Genomic DNA, 23,110 nt, shown 5'->3' with positions numbered 1-23,110 from the left:
ATGCTTATTGGCCATTGAATCCTTAGACATCACCACTGAGTTTTTACATTTGTTTTAACTCCTAGAATGGTGAAAAATGCCATAATTTCAAATTTTCTCCAGGTTACAACACTTAGGAAAGAACAAACCGGATATTTTTCATTTCTCCTTCTGATCATTCTTCTGCACATTATCACTTCAAGCAAGAGGCATTTGGAGTTCTTTTCTGTAAATAATTGTCAGTATACATTTTCATATCATGATAATTTGAAAAAGAAACAAATTATTTCAGGATATGCTTTGGTTTTCATGCCGGTTCACAGCCTAAACTGTCATCCTTCGCTGCTTTCAATTAAATTAGTTCAAAATGCATGTTTCCTCCCAGCCATTGCTATCACTGGAGTTGACAGAACAAAAAGAGATCTGTTATGATAAACCTTGCTACCAAATCTCATTAAACACACAAAATGGGGGGGGGGGGGGGGTGGAGCTGTATAGTACTTTGCATTAGTATTGTTTTCTTCCAATTTAGTGTTTTCTTAGAGACTACTGGATTTAAGGCAAAGATGTATGATCTTTCATATTCCAAGAAAATCTAGAAATTATTTGCATGTACTACAAATAATTTCTACAAATAGTTTGACCATTAACATCATCAGAAGGTGTTTCCTATCCATGTACCAGTCCAAATGTTTTATTTAAATGTGGTAACTGCACCCGTCACTATTTCCTCTGGCACCTCATTTCATATACCCACGACCCTCTGTGTAAAAAATAAGCACCTCACATCTCCTTTAAATCTTTCCTCTCTCAGACTAAAATCTATGCCATCTGGTTTTAGAATCCCCTACTCTGGGAAAAGGACTGTGACTATTCACTTTATCTACACCCCTCATGATTTTATAAGGTCTTAAAAAAATCACCCACCAGCCTATTATGCTTTGAGGGGGAAAAACCCTAGCCTATCCAGTCTTTTCATATAACTTATAACTTGGGCTCCCAACCCAGAAACATACCTGTGATATTTTTCTCTCTGCAGTAAGGATCTAATTACGGGGCAGACAAGAGAGAACTTGAGCATACAGTGCCTTGTAAAAGTATTCAGCCTCCAACTTTTGGTTCACATTAATGAGTATTACAACCAGGGATTCTGATTCATTTCACTGAACTTTTCTTTGTGAATTACATGCTCCTCTCCTCCACCCCACATACAGTAGAGCCAAAAAAACTGGAAATAGTAAAGCATGAAAAACTAAAAATTCAAAACCTGAAATGTCAGCAGTTCAAAACTACTCATCCCCCTTTGCTCAGTAATTAGTTGAACAACCTCTTGCAGCTACTATTATAGTTTTTTTTTGGATGTATCTATTAGTTTTGCAGAACATGATGGAGCAAGATTTGCTAATTCCTCCTTGCAAAACTGCTCAAGCTATGCCAGGTTAGTTGGGGAGTGGCAGTAGACAGCAATTTTGAGGTCTTGCCAGGGATGTTCCATCAGGTTAAAGTCAGGACTCTGACTGGGCCATTCAAGGACATCAATTTTCTTCATTTGAAGCCACTCCATGGTTGCTCTCCCAGTGTGCTTTGAGTCATCGTCCTGCTGAAAAACTAACTTCCTCCTCAGTTTAAACTTTCTGGCAGAGGCTAGCAGGTCTTTATTTAATCCAGGATCTCTCTCTATTTAGCAGCATTCATCTGATGATGGAAATCAACCAGATTTCCAGTCCCTGATGCTGAAAAGCCTCCCTATAGCATGGTGCAACCTCCACCATACGGATGGTATTACCTAGTGGTTGCGCAGTGTTAGATTTACAACACACGTACCACGTAGTGTTGAGGCCAAAAAGTCTCATCCAACCACAAGGTCTTCTTCCACATCTTTACAATCTCTTCTAAGAGACACTTGGCAAAGTCTTTACAGGCAAGGATATGCTTTCTTTTTTAGCTCGGTCTTCTTACTTGCCATTCTTTCATAAATACCCTATTTGCGCAAGGCCTTAAGAGATTCTGAGGTCTTGAACTTCACCTCCAGTTGCAGCCATTGGCATCTGCTGCTCACTCAGAGTGACTGTTGCTGTCACAGTAGCCTCCCTTACATATGCCACTCCACTCTTCTCCAGCAACTATGTTTAGAGAGGTGGCCTGACCTAGGCAGCGTGGCTGTGTTCATAGTTCTTCCCCATGCCTTCAGGCGCATCAGGTGGCAACCTTCCTGTTTCTTTAGCGTTTGAGTGTTTTACGAGACCAAGTTGCTAGCTCGATGCTCAACTTAGCATGGGTTAGAGTGGCTGTGGTTTCACACCTTTTCATGATGGACTGCACTGAGCTCCAACGTACACTCAGTGCCTTTGAGATAGTCTTGTACACTTCCCCAGAATTGTGCTTCTCTATTATCATTTCCCTGACGTGCCTTGAATGTTCTTTTGTCTTCATTTTGGTTTGATCTGTTCAAAATCTACCATACTATTGGACCTTACAGAGCGAAGGGGGTACTTGCTCAGGTCATCCTCCTGTTTTCTAATTCAACAAATTGGTTGAGTTGGTAAGGTAATATACAATATTGTACCTGAGGAAAATTAGTATAGCAAAGCGAATTAATACTTTTTCAGCCTCAGAATTTTGGCTTTTAATTCTTAGAAGATTGTTGACAAGCTTTGGAATTTCCCTTTATGCATCATACCAAATCAAATGTTTTGTAGATTAGCTCAAAATAATCATACTTTAATATATTTTAAATTTAGACAATGGGAAAATGGTTGTGGGAGCCAAGTACTTTTCAAGGATGTCCAGTCCCGATATACTTCCATCCCCCATCAGGAAGGTCTCAAAGCTCTACGCTTCTTTTTGGATTCCAGATCTAATCAGTTCCCCTCTACCACCACTCTGCTCCGTCTAGCGGAATTAGTCCTTACTCTTAATAATTTCTCCTTTGGCTCCTCCCACTTCCTCCAAACTAAAGGTGTAGCTATGGGCACCCGTATGGGTCCTAGCTATGCCTGCCTTTTTGTTGGCTTTGTGGAATAATCTATGTTCCGTACCTATTCTGGTATCTGTCCCTCACTTCTCCTTCGCTACATCGACGACTGCATTGGCGCTGCTTCCTGCACACATGCTGAGCTCGTTGACTTTATTAACTTTGCCTCCAACTTTCACCCTGCCCTCAAGTTTATCTGGTCCATTTCCGACACCTCCCTCCCCTTTCTAGATCTTTCCGTCTCTATCTCTGGAGACAGGTTATTCACTGATGTCTACTATAAGCCTACCGACTCTCACAGCTATCTGGACTATTCCTCCTCCCACCCTGCCTCTTGCAAAAATGCCATCCCCTTCTCGCAATTCCTCCTTCTTCGCCGCATCTGCTCTCAGGATGAGGCTTTTCATTCCAGGATGAGGGAGATGTCCTCCTTTTTTAAAGAAAGGGGCTTCCCTTCCTCCACCATCAACTCTGCTCTCAAACGCATCTCCCCCATTTCACGCACATCTGCTCTCACTCCATCCTCCCGCCACCCCACTAGGAATAGGGTTCCCCTGGTCCTCACCTACCACCCCACCAGCCTCCGGGTCCAACATAATATTCTCCGTAACTTCTGCCACCTCCAACGGGATCCCACCACTAAGCACATCTTTCCCTCCCCCCCCCACTCTGCTTTCCGCAAGGATCGCTCCCTATGCAACTCCCTTGTCCATTCGTCCCCCCCATCCCTCCCCACTGATCTCCCTCCTGGCACTTATCCTTGTAAGCGGAACAAGTGCTACGCATGCCCTTACACTTTCTCCCTTGCCACCATTCAGGTCCCCAGACAGTCCTTCCAGGTGAGGCGACACTTCACCTGAGTCGGCTGGGGTGATATACTGCGTCTGGTGCTCCCGATGTGGCCTTCTATATATTGGCGAGACCCGACGCAGACTGGAAGACCGCTTTGCTGAACACCTATGCTCTGTCCACCAGAGAAAGCAGGATCTCCCAGTGGCCACACATTTTAATTCCACATCCCATTCCCATTCTGGTATGTCTATCCACGGCCTCCTCTACTGTAAAGATGAAGCCACACTCAGGTTGGAGGAACAACACCTTATATTCCGTCTGGGTAGCTTCCAACCTGATGGCATGAACACTGACTTCTCTAACTTCCGCTAACGCCCCACCTCCCCCTCATACCCTATCCGTTATTTATTTATATACACACATTCTTTCTCTCACTCTCCTTTTTCTCCTTCTGTCCCTCTGACTATACCCCTTGCCCATCCTCTGGGTTCCCCCCCTTTGTCTTTCTCCCTGGACCTCCTGTCCCATGATCCTCTCATATCCCCTTTGTCAATCACCTGTCCAGCTCTTGGCTCCATCCCTCCCCCTCCTGTCTTCTCCTATCATTTTGGATCTCCCCTTCCCCCTCCCCCTCCCACTTTCAAATCTCTTACTAACTTTTCCTTCAGTTAGTCCTGACGAAGGGTCTCGGCCTGAAACGTCGACTGTACCTCTTCCTAGAGATGCTGCCTGGCCTGCTGCGTCCACCAGCAACTTTGATGTGTGTTACTTTTTCAAGGCACTGTTTAGTACATCAAAATGAATCTGTGCAGGGTGCCAAACAAGTGCTTTATATAAACTAAAGGAGCTTACATGGTTGGGAAAGTATGGAGTTTAGATATTAACCAGCATGAAAGACTATCTGAAAGGACAGAATAAATGCGTCATTTTAGGCAGGATGACTGCTACTCAAAGGCGGCTACAAGTATTATTTCAAGGATATTTGCTATTTAGAACTTCCATTCATGATAGATAACATGGGAAATTGCGACTTATGTGCATTGATCTTATAAAGCCAGGTTGGAAAATCACCTACAGAAGATGCAAAGAGATATACAACTGGTTGGATTGAGTGGTTCTCAGATCTTGGCAATTTACTTGCAAACGTTTCATCACCATACAAGGAGTCATCATCAGTGCTGTTAATTGCAAACGTTTCATCACCATACAAGGAGTCATCATCAGTGCTGTTAATTGGGGTGTGCCCTTTGAATGCTTGGCCTTTATATACTTAAGGCCACATTTAAGATTAAACTTCCTCAAGATTTGAGGTTTAGTAAAAACAAACAGTGCATTTCTTTTTATCTAAGAAATTATATACATGTTAATTTCATTCCCATGATGAAAGTATTGTTTAATGATTAAAGACAAGCTCATTTGCATTGGAGTATAAATGAATGACTGATAATCTCACAGAAGGGTAGATGACAGGGATTGGTAAAATGGTTGGTGAAAAGCTGTTGTCTCACCTTAGAGATCGATAATTGAGTATATTGAAAGCTGAGATTGATAAAATAGTTGAACATCCCCAGGAAGTTCAGCAGATATGTGGATTCGGCAAGAAAATGGACATTACCTTATTGAATGGTGGAGTAGATTTGAGAAATCATATGGCCTACTCCAGCTTCTATTTCCTCGGTGTTTCTGAATCATCTTTAAATACTGGAATCCAGTACTTTACAATTTCTTTTGCCACTTCTTATGCCAAATGTTTTTTCTTCATTTTATCTATATATAACTGGATTTGGCTCGTATCTGCCCATTCCATTACCCTTTCAAGATTTTACTCTCTCTCTCCACCCCCACTCCCCCTGCCTCTTGTACTACTCAACAGAGAGACTGCAGGTCTTCTTCCCTTAAGTCAGGATCACATCACTAGAACTGCAGGGATTTCTCATCTTTTGTTTTGATTTTTAAAATTTAAAAATCTAAATGTAAAATTTGAGATATTTCTCTTCCTTCAATAGACCCTGTTCAAATAATTAAGCAGGCTTGATTTGCTGGTTTGTGTTCTACTCTCTTCTTTCCTTACCACTTCCTATATCTTGAGTTCACCTTATCTGTGTTAGAGCTTACCCCAGCAATTCAGAGCCAGGGAAGGCTTATAGTGCATCTTCAAACGCAAATACAAACTGGGACGAAGCCATAATTTGCAGCTATTGTGCAAACTCATGCAGTCCTGTGACAGATTCCTAGGGGTTAATATACAGAACTCAAAAATATTATACACCAAGTAATTATTGTACTGAAGAGGAATTCAATGACCCACACAGCCCTTGCTCCTTCTCATAACAATGACAAGTGAGTCTGAACAAGCAAGTAAATGATCTACTACCATTAGCTCATCTATCAAAGAAAGTGACAGCAAAAAGGTGTGAACAGACATTAGAATGAGTGGTTACCTCTAACTACTATCAGAAGCTGAAGTGCCAAAAGGAGATAATGCAAGAACAATAGCCACTAACTGCAATGCCAAAGCTCAATATTAACAGAGTAATCAGTAAAGTAACCTGAAAGGGTTGAGTTCACTTGACAACCGAGCTTGTTAATCCTGTTTGCTCTCAACAGCCTTGATAGTAAGAGCAGTCTTAGTTACACTGTTCTGATTAACAGATAGGCAGTTTTCTTTGTGTGTCAATATAAATTTGTATGAACTGTGCAAACATTTGCCACGGAAGGTTGACATTAAAACCACAAGGTCAACGAAGCATTGCTTCCTAGCATCTCCTGCCCAGACTTCCTAAACTATTCTCTTCAATTGAACATCTGAGGTGACAGGCCTCCAATATCATCTTGCAGGAAGGCCATGATACATTTTGGTCAATCGGACATCAACTACACAAGTAGCAGGCAAAGAAACAGAAATTGGGAATAAGTAAGATAGCTTTAAATCCTTGCGTGCTTGTGTAGTGAGTTAACCCACTTTCCCCGAAAAGCGTAAGTGTTCTATTGCATATCTCAGAACACTTAGATTAAGATTTGTATTGATAAGAGCCTATAAATAGATACCTAGAAATCCGCAAAGCATAGTATGACGAGATAAATCAAGGAGAAAAATATACTGTTGGTCAAAGCATCCTGAGAAAAATGTCTACGCATCTTCAAAAATATTTTGAAGAGGTAAATATACCAATTCATCTCAAATGCTAATGAAACTCTAGGTGTCTACTTCAGAGTAAACAGAAAGAGTACAGCCAGAAGACTATAGCTTCAAGCTGTGTGGCTTCATTTCTGCCATTTGTAATTTAAACTATTACTGTCGTGTTGCGCTGTACACAGCAATGTTAAACGAGTTATTGCAGGGAAGCAGATTAGCCACTCACTGGGCTTCCAATACGCAGTACAGAAGGGCTCACTGGGGAAAACATGGCTATTCATTTTCCAATAAATCACAAGTTCACAAAGTACAACTTCTGTAAAGCAAACATGCTTTCTTTTTGGACATACTTTCTACAAGACATGAATCAAGTTTTACTAACAGGCTAGATAGATGTATAGTCTGAATTTATTTAGTCATAAGTATTTTATCAAAAGGTCAGTAATGGAATATATTTGAAACTGACAGTTTTCCTTTAACATTTTGAACTACAGGAAAGAATTCCACTTTGCAAATCACTTTACATCGCACGCTGTCGGAGCAGTGCTGCCAGGATAATCAAGGACATGACCCACCCAGCCAACACACTTTTCGTCCCTCTTCCCTCCAGGAGAAGGCTCAGGAGCTTGAAGACTCGTACAGCCAGATTTGGGAATAGCTTCTTCCCAACTGTGATAAGACTGCTGAACGGATCCTGACCCGGATCTGGGCCGTACCCTCCAAATATCCGGACCTGCCTCTCGGTCTTTTTTGCACTACCTTACTTTCCATTTTTCTATTTTCTATTTATGATTTATAATTTAAATGTTTAATATTTACTAATTTTTACTATTTTAAATATTTTTAATATTTAATATTTGTAATCCAGGGAGTGGGAAGCGCCAGAATCAAATATCGCTGTGATGATCGTACGTTCTAGTATCAATTGTTTGGCGACAATAAACTATAAGTATAAGGTAAACTGAATAATGGAATGCCTTCTAATATAAAAATCCAACATCAGTATCTGCACCTAGTCCAGCTGAGAAACTGTCTAGATCACTGTAAACTGTAAATTCCTGATTAGACAGTAACCACCATCAAAGATGATTATGAATATTATGCTATAGCATTCTTCTTTTGAACTTGGAGCAAGCTTTTTTTAAAAGAGTGCCCTGCTGAAATGTCAAAGGAACAATTACACAGACTGTAAAAATCTGTATGCAAAATAAACATGTAATACATGGAAAGAAGTAACAGTACAGCAATAAACAATAAACTGCTGATCTAACTTCACTTAAATAAGCTTTTCAACTTTTTCACTGTCTCTACTTAATTACATTGACTCTGTAGCATGAACTAACAGTATACAAAAACAAGTCACATTTACCATTTACCTGCTATACACCAGTGTGGTTCATTTATTTAACAGATACAAGTTCATTACCATACCAGGTGCAGAAATAAACTGTTTCTTAACCTACCGAATACCGAATTTAAGAAATACACACAAATTTTCAAAATAAAATCCCACTCTGGATAAATCCCAAATATGGCTTAGTGCTCTTAATTTCTAGAGAGCATAATGCTACAATATTAATAGCTTCTCTAGCACCTTTAACATCATATAAAGCTCCACAGAAGTTCCTGCTAGCAAAAACTGAAGTTATCCAAATAAGGAGTCATTAGGTCTGGTCACCCCATTACAGGAAGGATGTGAAGTGTAAACAGGGTGCAGAAGAGGTTTACCAGGATGCTGCCTGGACTAGCGGGTTTTAGTTATAACCAGTGATTGGACAAACATGGATTGTTTTCTCTGGAGTTTGAGGACTGAGGGGACACCTGACAGAAGTTTATAAAATTATGAGAGGGATAAATAATTAGGACAGTCAAGAGTCATTTTCCCAGGTTAGAAATGTCAAATAGAAGGCATAACTTTAAGGTGAGAGGGGGAAAGTTTACAGAAGATATCAGGGGCAAGTATTTTAAAATTTTATTTTCTTAACACCAAGGGAGGTAGGTGCCTGGAATGTGCTCCCAGGGGAATTGGTGATCTGCAAATAAGATAGCAACACACATAAAAGTTGCAGATTTCCTTGTGTTTGCAAATATGATAGCTGTGTTTAAGAGCCTTTCAGATAAGCTCATAAAAATGCAGGACATGGTGGGATATGGATTGTTTGCAAGCAGAAGAGATTAGCTTAATTTAGCATCATGTTCAACGTAGACACCACGGATGAAGGGGCATGTACCTGTGCTGCAATGTTCAATGTTTCAAGGCAGATGGCCAAAAGTTGATCAAAGAATCAAGATTTAAGAAGTATCATAAAATTAGAAAGATACGTGAAAAGCTGAAGATGTTTAGGGAGGGAAATCCAGTGCTTGGCATCTTGGCTGCAAAAGATGGATGAAATAACTTAAGGAGAGGTACCAGAGGATTGGAGGATAGCCAATGTTGTTCTGCTGTTTAAGAAAAGCTCTAAACATAAGTCAGGAAATTATACGCCAGTGAGGCTGAAATCAACTGTGGAAAAGTTATTGGAAGGTATTTTAAAAGGATTGGATATATAAGTAAACAACAGGAATTCTGCAGATGCTGGAAATTCAAGCAACATACATCAAAGTTGCTGGTGAACGCAGCAGGCCAAGCAGCATCTATAGGAAGAGGCGCAGTCGACGTTTCAGGCCGAGACCCTTCGTCAGGACTAACTGAAGGAAGAGTGAGTAAGGGATTTGAAAGCTGGAGGGGGAGGGGGAGATGCAAAATGATAGGAGAAGACAGGAGGGGGAGGGATAAAGCTGAGAGCTGGACAGGTGATAGGCAAAAGGGGATACGAGAGGATCATGGGACAGGAGGTCCGGGAAGAAAGACGGGGGGGGGGTGACCCAGAGGATGGGCAAGAGGTATATTCAGAGGGACAGAGGGAGAAAAAGGAGAGTGAGAGAAAGAATGTGTGCATAAAAATGAGTAACAGCTGGGGTACGAGGGGGAGGTGGGGCCTAGCGGAAGTTAGAGAAGTCAATGTTCATGCCATCAGGTTGGAGGCTACCCAGACGGAATATAAGGTGTTGTTCCTCCAACCTGAGTGTGGCTTCATCTTTACAGTAGAGGAGGCCATGGATAGACATGTCAGAATGGGAATGGGAATGGGATGTGGAATTAAAATGTGTGGCCACTGGGAGATCCTGCTTTCTCTGGCGGACAGAGCGTAGATGTTCAGCAAAGCGGTCTCCCAGTCTGCGTCGGGTCTCACCAATATATAAAAGGCCACATCGGGAGCACCGGACGCAGTATATCACCCCAGTCGACTCACAGGTGAAGTGATGCCTCACCTGGAAGGACTGTTTGGGGCCCTGAATGGTGGTAAGGGAGGAAGTGTAAGGGCATGTGTAGCACTTGTTCCGCTTACACGGATAAGTGCCAGGAGGGAGATCAGTGGGGAGGGATGGGGGGGACGAATGGACAAGGGAGTTGTGTAGGGAGCGATCCCTGCGGAATGCAGAGAGAGGGGGGGAGGGAAAGATGTGCTTAGTGGTGGGATCCCGTTGGAGGTGGCGGAAGTTACGGAGAATAATATGTTGGACCCGGAGGCTGGTGGGGTGGTAGGTGAGGACCAGGGGAACCCTATTCCTAGTGGGGTGGTGGGAGGATGGAGTGAGAGCAGATGTACGTGAAATGGAGGAGATGCGTTTAAGAGCAGAGTTGATAGTGGAGGAAGGGAAGCCCCTTTCTTTAAAAAATGAAGACATCTCCCTCGTCCTAGAATGAAAAGCCTCATCCTGAGAGCAGATGCGGCGGAGACAGAGGAATTGCGAGAAGGGGATGGCATTTTTGCAAGAGACAGGGTGAGAAGAGGAATAGTCCAGATAGCTGTGAGAGTCAGTAGGCTTATAGTAGATATATAAGTATTTGGATAGACATGGATTGCTTAAGGATTGTCAGCATGACAGGACAAATATCTAACTAATCTAATAAGAGTTTTTCAAGGAAGTTATCAGGAAAGTGAATGAAGGCAAGGCAGTTAATGTTGTCTACATGGACCTTAGCAAGGCATTTGACAAGGATCCACATGGGAGGTTGGTCAAAAAAGTTCAGTTGCTCGGGATTCAAGATGAGGTAGCAAGTTGGAATAGACATTGGCTTTGTGGAGAAGCCAGAGAGACGTAGTAGATGGTTGCCTCTCTGACTGGAGGCCTGTGACTAGTGATGTGCTGCAGGGTTGGTGTTGTTTGTCACCTATATCAACAAACTGGATGATAATATAGTTAACTGAATCAGCAAATGTGTGGATGACCCCAAGACTGGGGGTGTAGTGAACAGAGACTATCAGAGCTTGCAGCGGGATCAGGACCAGTTGGAAAAATGGGCTGAAAAATGGCAGGAAGAATTTAATGCAGTCAAGTGCGAGGTGTTACACTTCAGTAAGACCAACCAGGGTAGGTCTTACACAGTGAACAGTAGGGTAATGAGGAGTGTAGTAGAACAAAGAGATCTGGGAATATAGGTCCATAATTCATTGCAAGTGGCGTCATATGCAGATAGAGTCGTAAAGAAAGCTTCTGGCATGTTGGCCTTCACAGATCAATGTACTAAGTACAGAAGATAGAATGTTATGTTGAAGTTGTATAAGACATTGGTATGGCCTAATATGGAGTATTATATACAGTTTTGGTGACCTACCTACAGTAAAGATGTAAAAAAGATTGAAAGAGTATGGAAAAAATTTACAAGGATGTTGCCGGGTCTGGAGAACCTGAGTTATAAGGAAAGATTGAATAGGTTAGGACTTTATTCCTTAGAACGTAAAAGATTGAGAGGAAATTTGATAGAGGTATACAAAATTATGAGGGGTACAGATAGGGTAAATGTAAGCAAGCCTTTTCCACTGAGGTTGGGTGGGACTTCATTCACTGCCTGGTATGGGAACCGTACTTCCCTGAATCGCAGGGCTCTGCAGAGTGGTGCAGACAGCCCAGTGCATCTGTAGGTGTGAACTTCCCACTATTCAGGACATTTACAAAGACAGGTGTGTTAAAAGGGCCCGAAGGATCATTAGAGACCCAAGTCACCCCAACCACAAACTGTTCCAGCTGCTACCATCCAGGAAATGGTACCGCAGCATAAAAGCCAGGACCAACAGGTTCCAGGACAGCTTCTTCCACCAGGCAATCAGACTGCTTAATTCATGCGGATACAATTGTATTTCTATGTTATATTCACTGTCCTGTTGTACATACCGTTTATTATAAATTACTATAATTACACATTTAGAGAGACGTAACACAAAGATTTTTACTCGTCATGTATATGAAGGATGTAAGAAATAAAGTCAATTCATTTCAATTCAGAATACTGCAAGCAAGGTTCACTTGTTCATTGGAAAGACCGATAGTGGGGGAGCTACATTGCTTCGGTTGTTAAGCGGACCAGGGCCTCAAGTGGACACGCTGGAATCTGTACTGGCTTGGGTACTGCCCCTCCCATTTGTGCTGCCCTAGACGGCTCATTCAGTGGAAGACAAGCTGGAACAGGACACCATCCCATGCAGCATCAATCTACAAGCCAAGACACCCAGGGACTTAAGCTGTAATGTTTCTTGTGACTATATTTTTCTGCTAACATAACTATAGGTGTTATATGCTGTGTGCTGTTGGTACTGTGTTTTGTACCTTGGCCCTGGAGGAAAACTGTTTCATTTGGCTATACCCATCAATAGTTGAATGAGAAATTTGAACGAGAGAGAGAGAGAGAGAGAGAGAGAGAAAGAGAGAGAGAGAGAGAGAGAAAGAGAAAGAGAGAGAGAGAGAGAGAGAGAGAGACAGAGACAGAGACAGAGAGAGAGAGAGAGAGAGAGGAGAGAGAGAGAGAGAGAGAGAGAGAGAGAGAGTGAGAGAGAGAGCCACAATCTGAGAATAACTTATTGACAGGATGTTGAAAATGCACATTTTTTATGGACTAATGTGCTGTTAATAACAGAACTGAAAATGGTTTCATCCACCAAAAAACATTTTTAATTATTTTGTCAAAGTATCAGATAGTAATCAGAATTCAAAATACTGAAAATTAAATATCCTCAGCAATTTTCTAGTTAGCGGGTTAGTCAATTCCTTAGCAAATTAAAACACATCCCTGAGGAGCTTTCAAACCATACTTAAAAGTGTTTGAATGAAAAAAAGTTTCTGTTTAATTCCAGATCCCCCAGGGTCTGAAAGTGAAAGAATTAGCAGAAATCAGACTGGGGGATAACTTCACTCACCGCACAATCTATGGGCCCACTCTTAAGCTCCCTACGATTTGTGTTCTCAATATTCATTCGTTTGTTTGTTTGTTTGTTTATTTATTTATTTATTCCTTTATTTGTATTTGCACAGTTTGTCATCTTTTCACATTGGTTGTTTGTCTTTGTTGTGTGCAGTTTTTTATTGATTCTATTGTGTTTCTCTGTATCTACAGTACCCAAAAGAAAATGAAGAAAATGAATCTCAGGTTTGTATATGGTGACACATATGTACTTTGATAATAAATTTACTTTGAACTTTGAAACACCAAATGATGCTTAATTCATCAGGGATATGGTGGCAAGGCCTGCTTCTAACACATCATCCAGCTTGCTGTGGGACTTAACTGTGCTTTATGCCAGAAGGTTAGAAATTCAACAGAGGTACAAGCCTCTGTTGATCAGCTGAATTCCTCAGATTTCACTGCTTCAATGGATCTGCCCATCCCTTAAATGAACAGATTTTCCCTGCTCCTGGTGATCCACGGAATACCAGCATAAGTTAGCTCAATACACTTACTAGCCATCTCACACATCAACCCTTTTGTTAAGTTACCCCGGTTTGTGCAGTTTAAACTGGGATCCTAGTTGGCTGAGACATCATGGGCCGAAAGGCCTGTTCCAGAGCTGTTCTATGTTGTAGCTTCAGGGTAAATTGAAAAGGCTGAAGTCTGACAGAGTCTAGGGCTTGTAATTTTAAATGGTGCCTCTTTCTACACATGCTAAATGACCTGTTAGTAGTTTCTGTTTTAAATTGAAAACCAGTTAGAATTATTGGAATTTGATTGTCTTAAATTAACATTTGCTGTTATGGCATCATGAGGTGGACACTGTTTGTTGTTCAGTTTTCAGTCATGCGTTAAGATATTGAATAAAAGTCAATACGAATGTTACACATGGTTTTTCAATGAGGAGGTCACAAAGGACCAACAACCTGAAAATGCTGAGAGGAATTGGTTTGTTTCTTGATCTGTCTGCAAGTGCTCCTTGAATGCATTTGTATACTGTTCAAAGACTCAATTCTACAATACATACTTATGTCAATTTACATGTTCAATTACTTCATTTTATAAGGAAACTGAAAAAAAGAATTTTTGTGATGCCTTCTCCATCAATCTAAGAGTGTAATTTAAAATCGTCTAGAAGAATAATTATCCAAAATAGCTTCAAAGTAATTATCCACAATGAAAATATGGTTGATGTTTGTGGTGAAATCGCAGATTATGGTCAGATTTCAAAATGGATTAAATTTTGACAGATCTACTATGTAAATACACATTATTAATTTGGTTATACATTCTGGGGCTAATTCTTTCAGTTTTTAAGTACTGTATATCATGCTATCCTCCATCTCACACACAACTCAAATACTATATTCAAACACGAGGAAATCTGCAGATGCTGGAAATTCAAGCAACACACACAAAACATGCTGGTGAACGCAGCAGGCCAGGCAGCATCTATAGGAAGAGGTACAGACGACGTTTCGGGCCAGGTCCTGATGAAGGGTCACGGCCCGAAATGTCGACTGTACCTCTTCCTATAGATGCTGCCTGGCCTGCTGTGTTCACCAGCATTTTTTGTGTGTGTCACTATCTAAACGCTCTATTATAACTGTTGCTTTAAAAGGGCCTAAGATTACACCATAACAACTAAGACCACTGAAACACCAAACAACTGGCTATTCATGACACCTGGAAGAACAAAAGTTTTCAATACCTCAGTAATTGTTTGCAAGATTTAAAAGTTGAATAAAGAGTACTGCCACTGTGAACTAGCTTGTTTCATATGTCACTACGTGATTCCCTTTGTCTATGTTAGATTGATTATAAACACTCAAAAAAGGACAGAAAAAGATTGAACTTTTAGTCAGCTAGGCCGAGATTGAGGCTATAAACCAACTGATGTTTTATTTAACATGACCAGATAAATGAATGCTGCATTCACTACAAAAGAGTAAATTTATCATAATTTACAGACATTATTACTTTCCACAATATATCAGAATAATAAAGAGGCTTCCCCTTAAGCAATCAACATACATTAAATCTTGAAAATGAGAATTTACTATTTATGTGATGAGGGTTTCCTGTAAGAGTCAGGCTCTCTACTTGCTAAACTTCAACTTTTCAAGGCAGATTCAGCTACTTTGTCCTTTCAAATCATTCTGCCTCTTGCTCATTCAAAATTCCGGTGCCATATCTCAGCAGCCACCATACCAGCCTACCCATCTATCGTATCTGTCTGCCCATTGGCTTGCAATCTATACCTCAGCCTGATTTTTAATTCCTTCATGGTTTACCACTCACATTTGCTTAATTCTAATCCAAAACCTAAGTAACCCTCTATTCCTTTAGCACTTCCACTTAAATTCTCTCTCTTCATCTCACCATTGGCGGGCAAGTCTTCACCCATCTATGCAACTGGTTAAAATGCTCCTAATCTAATCATATTTTTGGACATCTTTTCTGATATCTCCATTTTTTCTCAGTTCAAAGTCCATTTCTGAATGATTACACCTTTGTGTAATGTGTTGAGATATTTTTTCTAAAAACTGCTGTACATGTTTTTGATCCAGCATTATTCTTTAAAAACAAAGACAAACATACAATAAAAACAATTACACCCATGCACAATAATCTCTTTGTGGAAACCTGTTCCCATTTCACTCTGAGGTGTGATTAGACTAACTCTAATTTAAATTCCCTAAGATAACAATGGAAATTAATACTTCATTTTTGTCATATGTACACAATACCAAATCAATCTGCTTCTATACCATTGCCTGTACAAAACAGTTGTAGTGTCACAATACCCCTGTCTACAGTTCCACTGTTGGTATCTCTGCTACTAAGCAATCTGCAATGGAGACAAAACTGTTGGAATTAATGTGAACAATACCTGATACTGAAGATACGCTACGTTAGCATGAAACCCAGTAGTCAAATCATTGTACTCTTATACCGACAATCAATATTTCCCAATGACCAGAAGATTAAAGTGAGGTGTTAACCACTAATCACAAAGCAGAGTGTAAACTAAACCTACTAGCTTCTTAGCTAATGGTGAAAAGTGGAGGCACATAACAGATATGAAAATTGATCAATGTAACATTAATCAAATCTAGCATATTGGATTGGGGCAATTTAATATAAGAACATCACTCACTGCCCAGCTACCTCACCCTACCCTATGTCTCTGATATTGTAGGAATAGGATGAATAAAGAAACATCAGGCTTTCAAAAATGATTATATATGTTAAGGAACATTTAATCATAGTCTAAAGCAGTATCTTAATTGTTATAATGAACTTACTTCAACCCTAGTGTATTAAGCTCAGCAATAAATGTATGCTTTTTAGTTCATTAGTTCTTTTTATACTTCAAACACTCTTTAAAACTGTGTGAAAAGACCCCTTTCTTCTAAATTTTTACAGCACTAGTTGTGGTACTGGTTGTTTTCATTTGTTTTATATATGATCTATGCAGCACAATCATTAAAATTCTCCTTTCTTTTCCTTATTATAAAGAAGATTTAGTTTAAATAGAACCAGGTTAATGAGAATAATCAATGAGCATTACATAGTCACATACATACATACACAGTTGCCATGCACTGCCCAGTTTCATAAAAAAAAGACAGCAGTAACAAGATTACATGCATTCACTTTGATTAAAGATGCAAGGGCCCAGCATTCCAACTTTATTGCTGTCTTCAGGGTATGGTTTAATGGTAACATTAGTAACAAGCCGCCACAGCAAGCAAATTTTAAAGGACGTCGTGAAAGTGTTTATATAATAAATTGTGTATTGGAAAATGCTGGCTGCGAAACAGATGAGCATTTTCTTATTAATTGCTTCCTTCTGTAGTCCAATGTTTGAACAGATTATAACACTCTTCCCTGAAGGCACAAGGGCAGAATGACAGAAAGGAAAGGAAAAACTTGGGAAAATGAAAGGAGTTTCTTACCAATGTTCTGAGCCAGCATTCCTCACAATGAACGTGCCAGCACTGGATTGATGTAAGGGGCATCGAGTAGGAGTCCTGAACAAAATAAAAAGATAAACTTACTAATTTGAAGAGTGCTCTATGAAAAAATTAAAGAGAAACTATATACAGCTCATATGTCATTTTGGGTAAGTGACAAATTGTTTATGAATTTGGGATGCTGTTGCATTCTATGATCAAACAAGCTCACCAAAAAATTTTACTGTAATAAATAATTATGCAAAGAATAAGAAAAGTGCACAAAACAATAATAGTCTTTCATTAAGTGCTATGTTAATTGTCATTCAATAACCTTCATTTCTATCCTTACTGCCGATTCTGCTGAGAAATATAGAAATGATACATTACAAAATCGGAGAGCATCTTTTGGCTCATGCTTTTTCGGACTGTCTGCTTACTAGAGCAATCCATCCTGAATCCCAATAACTTGCTCTCACTCCATTGCCTAGCATTGTTCTCTGCTTCAATTAGTTATCTTCAAATGTGGCAATGGTCTCTGACCTATCAATTGTCTCTGTATCTTCAACAATGTTTTGTGTACAGCCAAACCTTGTTCATAATAAAGCAATATTAAATGATTTGGTGGGTGAAGCTTTTCTGCATTGACTACAACTTGCTTTGCCTACTTTTCTATTCCTCTTAGGTAGTCCTCAGAATAGAAGATGCTTTGAGCAAAATTTGCCCGTAGATGCTGAGTAGCATCGGGGGGGAAGGGGAGGAACTGCTGATATTTTGGATTGATACCCTAAATCAAACTGTTCAACCAACCAAGTCGCTCAAGCAGTTTCTTTGTTGCTTCTGATCCTAGAACCTGCAGTTCCTTGTGTTTCTCTTGAAGATAACTTGCTTTCACTTCAGTTCTGCGGGTGGGAAGGCAATGATGTGGGGGTAATTTGGGAGCTGTTGCTCTTCCTCTGCCATTTATTATGTGTGTCTGTCTGTTACTAATGAAAGGATTTGTCAATGGCACAGAAAATGCCCCATCTTTGTTTTGAGAAGATACTGGCTTGAGATTCCCATGAATCAATGACAATGTTAGTATCTTCCAGGAGGCTTTGAGAATATCATTTAATTATTTCCTCAGTTCACTTGGTAATCTCTTGCTATGCTGAATGAAAATATATTGCCTGCTAATCTGGTGTCAGGCATGCAAATGACATAGCCAACCTATTGGAGATAACCGAGTACATTTAGGACCGCAATACTTGAGAAATGGGCAGCGGAGGGAATGCTGACGTTGGTTTACATATCCTCTTCATTGCTAGCATTTTTAAGGGTAATCAATATCTTTCTTGTCAATTAAGTATATGGAATTTTGGCATGTTTCCCTCATTTCAGAAATATTTAAAGAAGAAATAATTATTTTAGTAAAATCACTCATCTTTCAATACCAAAATGAACATGCACATATAATCATATTCATCTACTTCGTTTTATTACCACACATTTGCAAACAAAGATCATTTAGCAATCAATACCATATCATCACTCTCAAAATAAGTGATTGAACAGAAACTTTGAAGAAAAATGTCCAAGAAATGATTGTTAAAAAGACAAAAAATGATTTTAGTAATGTCATGTGTGCTTTCCTCATCAAGGGGTAAGTTATCAGTCCTGAAGAAAGAACATCTATGCGACATACCCCTGGATGGAAATGTATTTCATATGGAAGTGAAACCCTATGTATCCCACTGTATTATACTGTATATATGTGCATGTTATCATATGAACATTCTGCAGCAAATAAAATTCAAAAACTGCAGAGGCCAGAAGTCCAAAATATTTTTTATAAACTTGCTGGAAACATGCAGCAGGTCAGACAGCACATGTGGAAAATAAAACAAGAGTTAACATTTCAGATTGACTTGAAAAGTTCTACTTTCTGCCTGAGTAGCTAAGTATTTATGCAGCATTGATGATTTTAAGAATACTAGGCAAAAGAAATCATTTGGAGATTTCCCAAGGTCTGATTTATAAGTTACTGCAGAAGCATGTGGCACAATACATAAACTATGAATCCCAGAGGTTTAAAAAGCCTAATCATCTACTTAACAAGCAACATTGAGTATTTAAAACATAAAATTTGTTGAGGTACAGATTTTCCCAAGTGGGTCTTAGGAACATAAGAAACAGGAGCAGGGGCAGGCCATTTGTCCTTTCAAGTTTGCCCCACCATTCATCAAGATCATAGCAAATCTTCTCCCTCAGCAACATTTTCCAGCTCCATCCCCATATCCCTTAGTGCTTGTGCTCCCGCCTTCCACATTTCCTTAAATTACCCTTCACCTGATCTGGAAGGTGACCTCACTGGTATGCATAGTATTAGAGGCAAGCAATTGCAGGACCTGAACAACACGGTAAGTAGGTCAGAACAAACTCCCCATAAGACCTACTTTACTGGTTGAAAACCTCTGATTTTCAGAAAAATTGTTAGAAATACATAGTTATTAAACAATTATTCATTTTAAAATAATTAAAATTCATAAATACAATACAAAAATGTTAATATAATCCTCCTTTATCTTTATTTAAATGAATGAACATTCAGATCCTGCGCAAGGTCCAACACTGTGCCAGACTCAATAGCAGATTCCTCAGCATCTCAGCAAGCTACTGCTCCACGCTTGCAGAATACCCAGGTGCACTTTACCACAAAGTTCAGAATTCCTACAAGAAATTGGAGACATACTGGCACTTCCGTTGAGAAATGCCAGCAGTTCCATGCAGCACTACATGCAAAACTCAGCAAAATCAAACTGACATTCATGGGCCTATAATCAAACATGAATGGTATGTTTGGATGCCTTTGAAATATAACCACTGCAGCAACAATACAACATCTTTAAGAGGAAACCAAGAGAAGGAAAACACCAACAGTATTCTTTTTAAAAAAGCTCTATGTAGCTTTCTCTACAACTGCTACAACCAGCATCACTTTGGCACAATGGCTTTGAAATGTGTACAAATATCAAGATATATTGAAAAGGAATTGTAGCTTCAGTTCCAGTGTCTTTGCCACAAATATGCAAGAACAGCAAAATGACACACTGAGGATTCGTTTCCAATAAAAATTGAAAATAAAGGCTAAAGTCTTAGATCTTATTGTAATTTCATTTCAATAATCACAATACACATTAATTCTTTACCACAAGGTGGAGCTAAAGTTAATAGTTTTCTACAAGCTGACTTTCCAAAAGATATCCCCATGGAAGAGACATTATTTTATCTACATAGCTATAATAAGACTGATTAAACAAATGTTTTCATCACAGATAATTTTTTTATTTTCATATGCTAAAGTATCTAGAACTAGACTGTTTTAGGTGCGAGGCAGGATTCAAGGGCTACAGTTTTCACAGACTAGTGGTAACTGGAATGAGCTACCAGAATAGATGGTATAAGTTGGAAAACTAATAACATTTAAGAGGCATCTCAACAGATTCTTGAATGAGCAAGGCACAGAGAAACATGGAGTTAATGCAGGCACGGATAGACACGATGGTCAATATAGATGTGGCTGGTCAAAGGGTTTGTTTCCACGCTGTACAAATCTATGTCTCTATGAAACTCACAGTGGCCCTAATGCTCCTCTAAATGAACGTACTGAATTTCAATCAGATTTTGAACTATGAAATTCTTTCCTAAAATGAGAATGAAAAGTACCTCTTAATGGAAGATATGTGATGATTACTCATTATTAATCTTTAGTTTGCTGAACAAATTAACCAAAAGCAATGTAAGGGATCTCTTTACCCCAACCGAGTAGTGCCGATCTTGCTATATTAAACTTTTTTTTTAAAGTTCTTTTTAACTGTAATCCATATTTATACAGATTTCCAAAGGCATTTGGTATCAGAAGGAAATAGTTCTATCAGTCTAATAACTCAACAAACAGCACAATTGCGAATTAAATTTCCTTAAGTCACATTACGCCATGCTGCAGTACGTTGGTTTAATTGAGTTTGCAGTAAATAACATTCCCAAAACCTTTGGTGAATTTAGATGAGAAATAGAATCTACGCTCTCATTAATAAGAAGTCAAACCTGTGTGCATGTTTGGTAAAAAAAATCATTCTTAATGGATTAAAATGTTGGGATGTATGTTAAAAAAATAACTGCTGCTTCCCATTGCCCATTTTCATTACAACAGTGGAAAATAAAATTTAATGAATAGGCCACAACTTGAACAATGTTGTTTTTCTATAATTTGATGTTGTAATCAGTATTTAACTCTTCTTTTATTCCATGGAACAGAAGGAAATGACCAACTACCTGAAGACTGTTAGATGTGCAAAATACAACATTGGAACCCAGTCAGAGAAATGGTTGCTGGTTGGGTATCATAATAATGTGCCTGCTATTTATGACTGTTTTCTGGGAAATTTCATCTTTTATTTCATTGTTAAAGGTTTAAAGGTTCATTTATTATCATTGTTAGATTTAAAATAAAAGAATAATTGATTATGGTTTCTCTGACTGATCTCCAGTTTGGGTACAGCCTCCTTTTGAACTTCTTATGTCTGATCAGAGTACACTGATTGTTAAATTGTCAAAATATCTGTTATTTTTCTGCAAGGTTTCTTTACAATAATTGCACCAAGCTTGTATGTCTTTTGATGCTCACTTGGAGACCTGTTTAAAACAATATTTATCCTTCTCTCCACCTCATTTCATCTAGACCAGAAAGCTGAAGCTTCTTTATTTTTACTTAATGTACTTAGGGATGCCGCACAGTATCAGGCCCTCCTGGCCCAACAAGCCCGCACAGCCCAATTTCACCATGTGACCAATTAGCCTACTAACTTCTACATCTTTGTAATGTGGGGGGAAACCCATACGGTCACAGTGTGAACACACAGACTCCTACGGATAACAGCAGAACTGAAGCCGGGTCACTAGTGCTGTAATAGCATTATGCTAACCATTATTCTACCGTGCAGCCCCAACATTTTGTGGCTTTTGTTCTCTCTTCAAATACTTGATATATATAGCTAGGGTGCCTAAGATTTTTGCACAGTACTGTATTTGCCAACGTGGAGTGCAGAGTGAGGCTGTAAATCTGGCAGAAGCAAAGGATGTTAGGAAAGGTGAGGGTGGAGTGCCAGGGTGTGGGGTGCCTCAGGTACAGACACATCCAGTGCCGAGACACCAGAAAAGGTTATTTGATTCCAAACAATTGGTTTATTGATCATTACAGAACGTATCTTTGGAGCATCCCACACCCTCCCCTCCCCTCTCCCTTCCCCTTTTCCCAACCATGATTTTCTCTCCTTGCCCCCTTCCACTTTCAGTCCACAATAGAGTCCCATATCAAAATCAGGTTTATCATCACTCACATATGTCAATAAGTTAGTTTTTTTTGCAGCAGCAATAAATAAAATTACTACAGTACTATGCAAAAATCTTAGACACCCTAGCAATATATATATGCGTCTTAGATGTTTGCACAGTGCTGTATGTATATGCATTGTGGCAAGCAGAACTGAATATAATACTCCAAATTATGGCTAACCAATAGTGTGTTAATCATTTACCAAAGTTCCCTGGGATTTGTACTGTAGTACTCTGATTCACCAATATTAACATTAAAGCAGATCTCATTAATTATTCCTCTGCCTATTCAATTCATCATATACTAATTATGTTTATTCCCAGAATCAATACAAACTAGACTTTCTTTCTTACCTTTTTCACAATTGTGGAGAGTACTTAAATCACAGAAGAAAAAAATGATAACAGTCTCTCGTGGGTCATTTAAACTCCAGTTTAGACACACCTGGATGAGTGAGATTTCTTGGCATCTTAGGTGGATATGTAATTAGGAAGGGAGTGCTGCTCAGATTAACCAGAATAACATGACCCCAAATTTGTCTAATGAGGGCTGCATTGCTAAAATTTAGAAACTAAGGGGCAAATTGACAGTTTTCGAAATATTTAGAAAAGCTACTTACACTGACTGACTG

General features: G+C 39.4%; 1 protein-coding gene across 3 annotated transcripts in view; it reads right to left on the bottom strand.

Annotated features, from left to right (window-relative positions):
* Positions 1-23,110, bottom strand: part of rnf220a (ring finger protein 220a) — a 487,974-nt gene that overhangs the window by 5,279 nt on the left and 459,585 nt on the right. For all 3 annotated transcript variants that reach the window (XM_063064437.1, XM_063064436.1, XM_063064438.1), the window contains one exon: positions 17,109-17,183. In XM_063064437.1, the coding sequence (XP_062920507.1) occupies positions 17,109-17,183 (75 nt within the window). The remainder of the gene's footprint in view (positions 1-17,108; positions 17,184-23,110) is intronic.

This window comes from Mobula hypostoma, chromosome 12, assembly GCF_963921235.1.
Source record: "Mobula hypostoma chromosome 12, sMobHyp1.1, whole genome shotgun sequence".
Classification (NCBI taxonomy): Eukaryota; Metazoa; Chordata; class Chondrichthyes; order Myliobatiformes; family Myliobatidae; genus Mobula; species Mobula hypostoma.
This window is presented reverse-complemented; position numbering and strand designations above follow the sequence as displayed.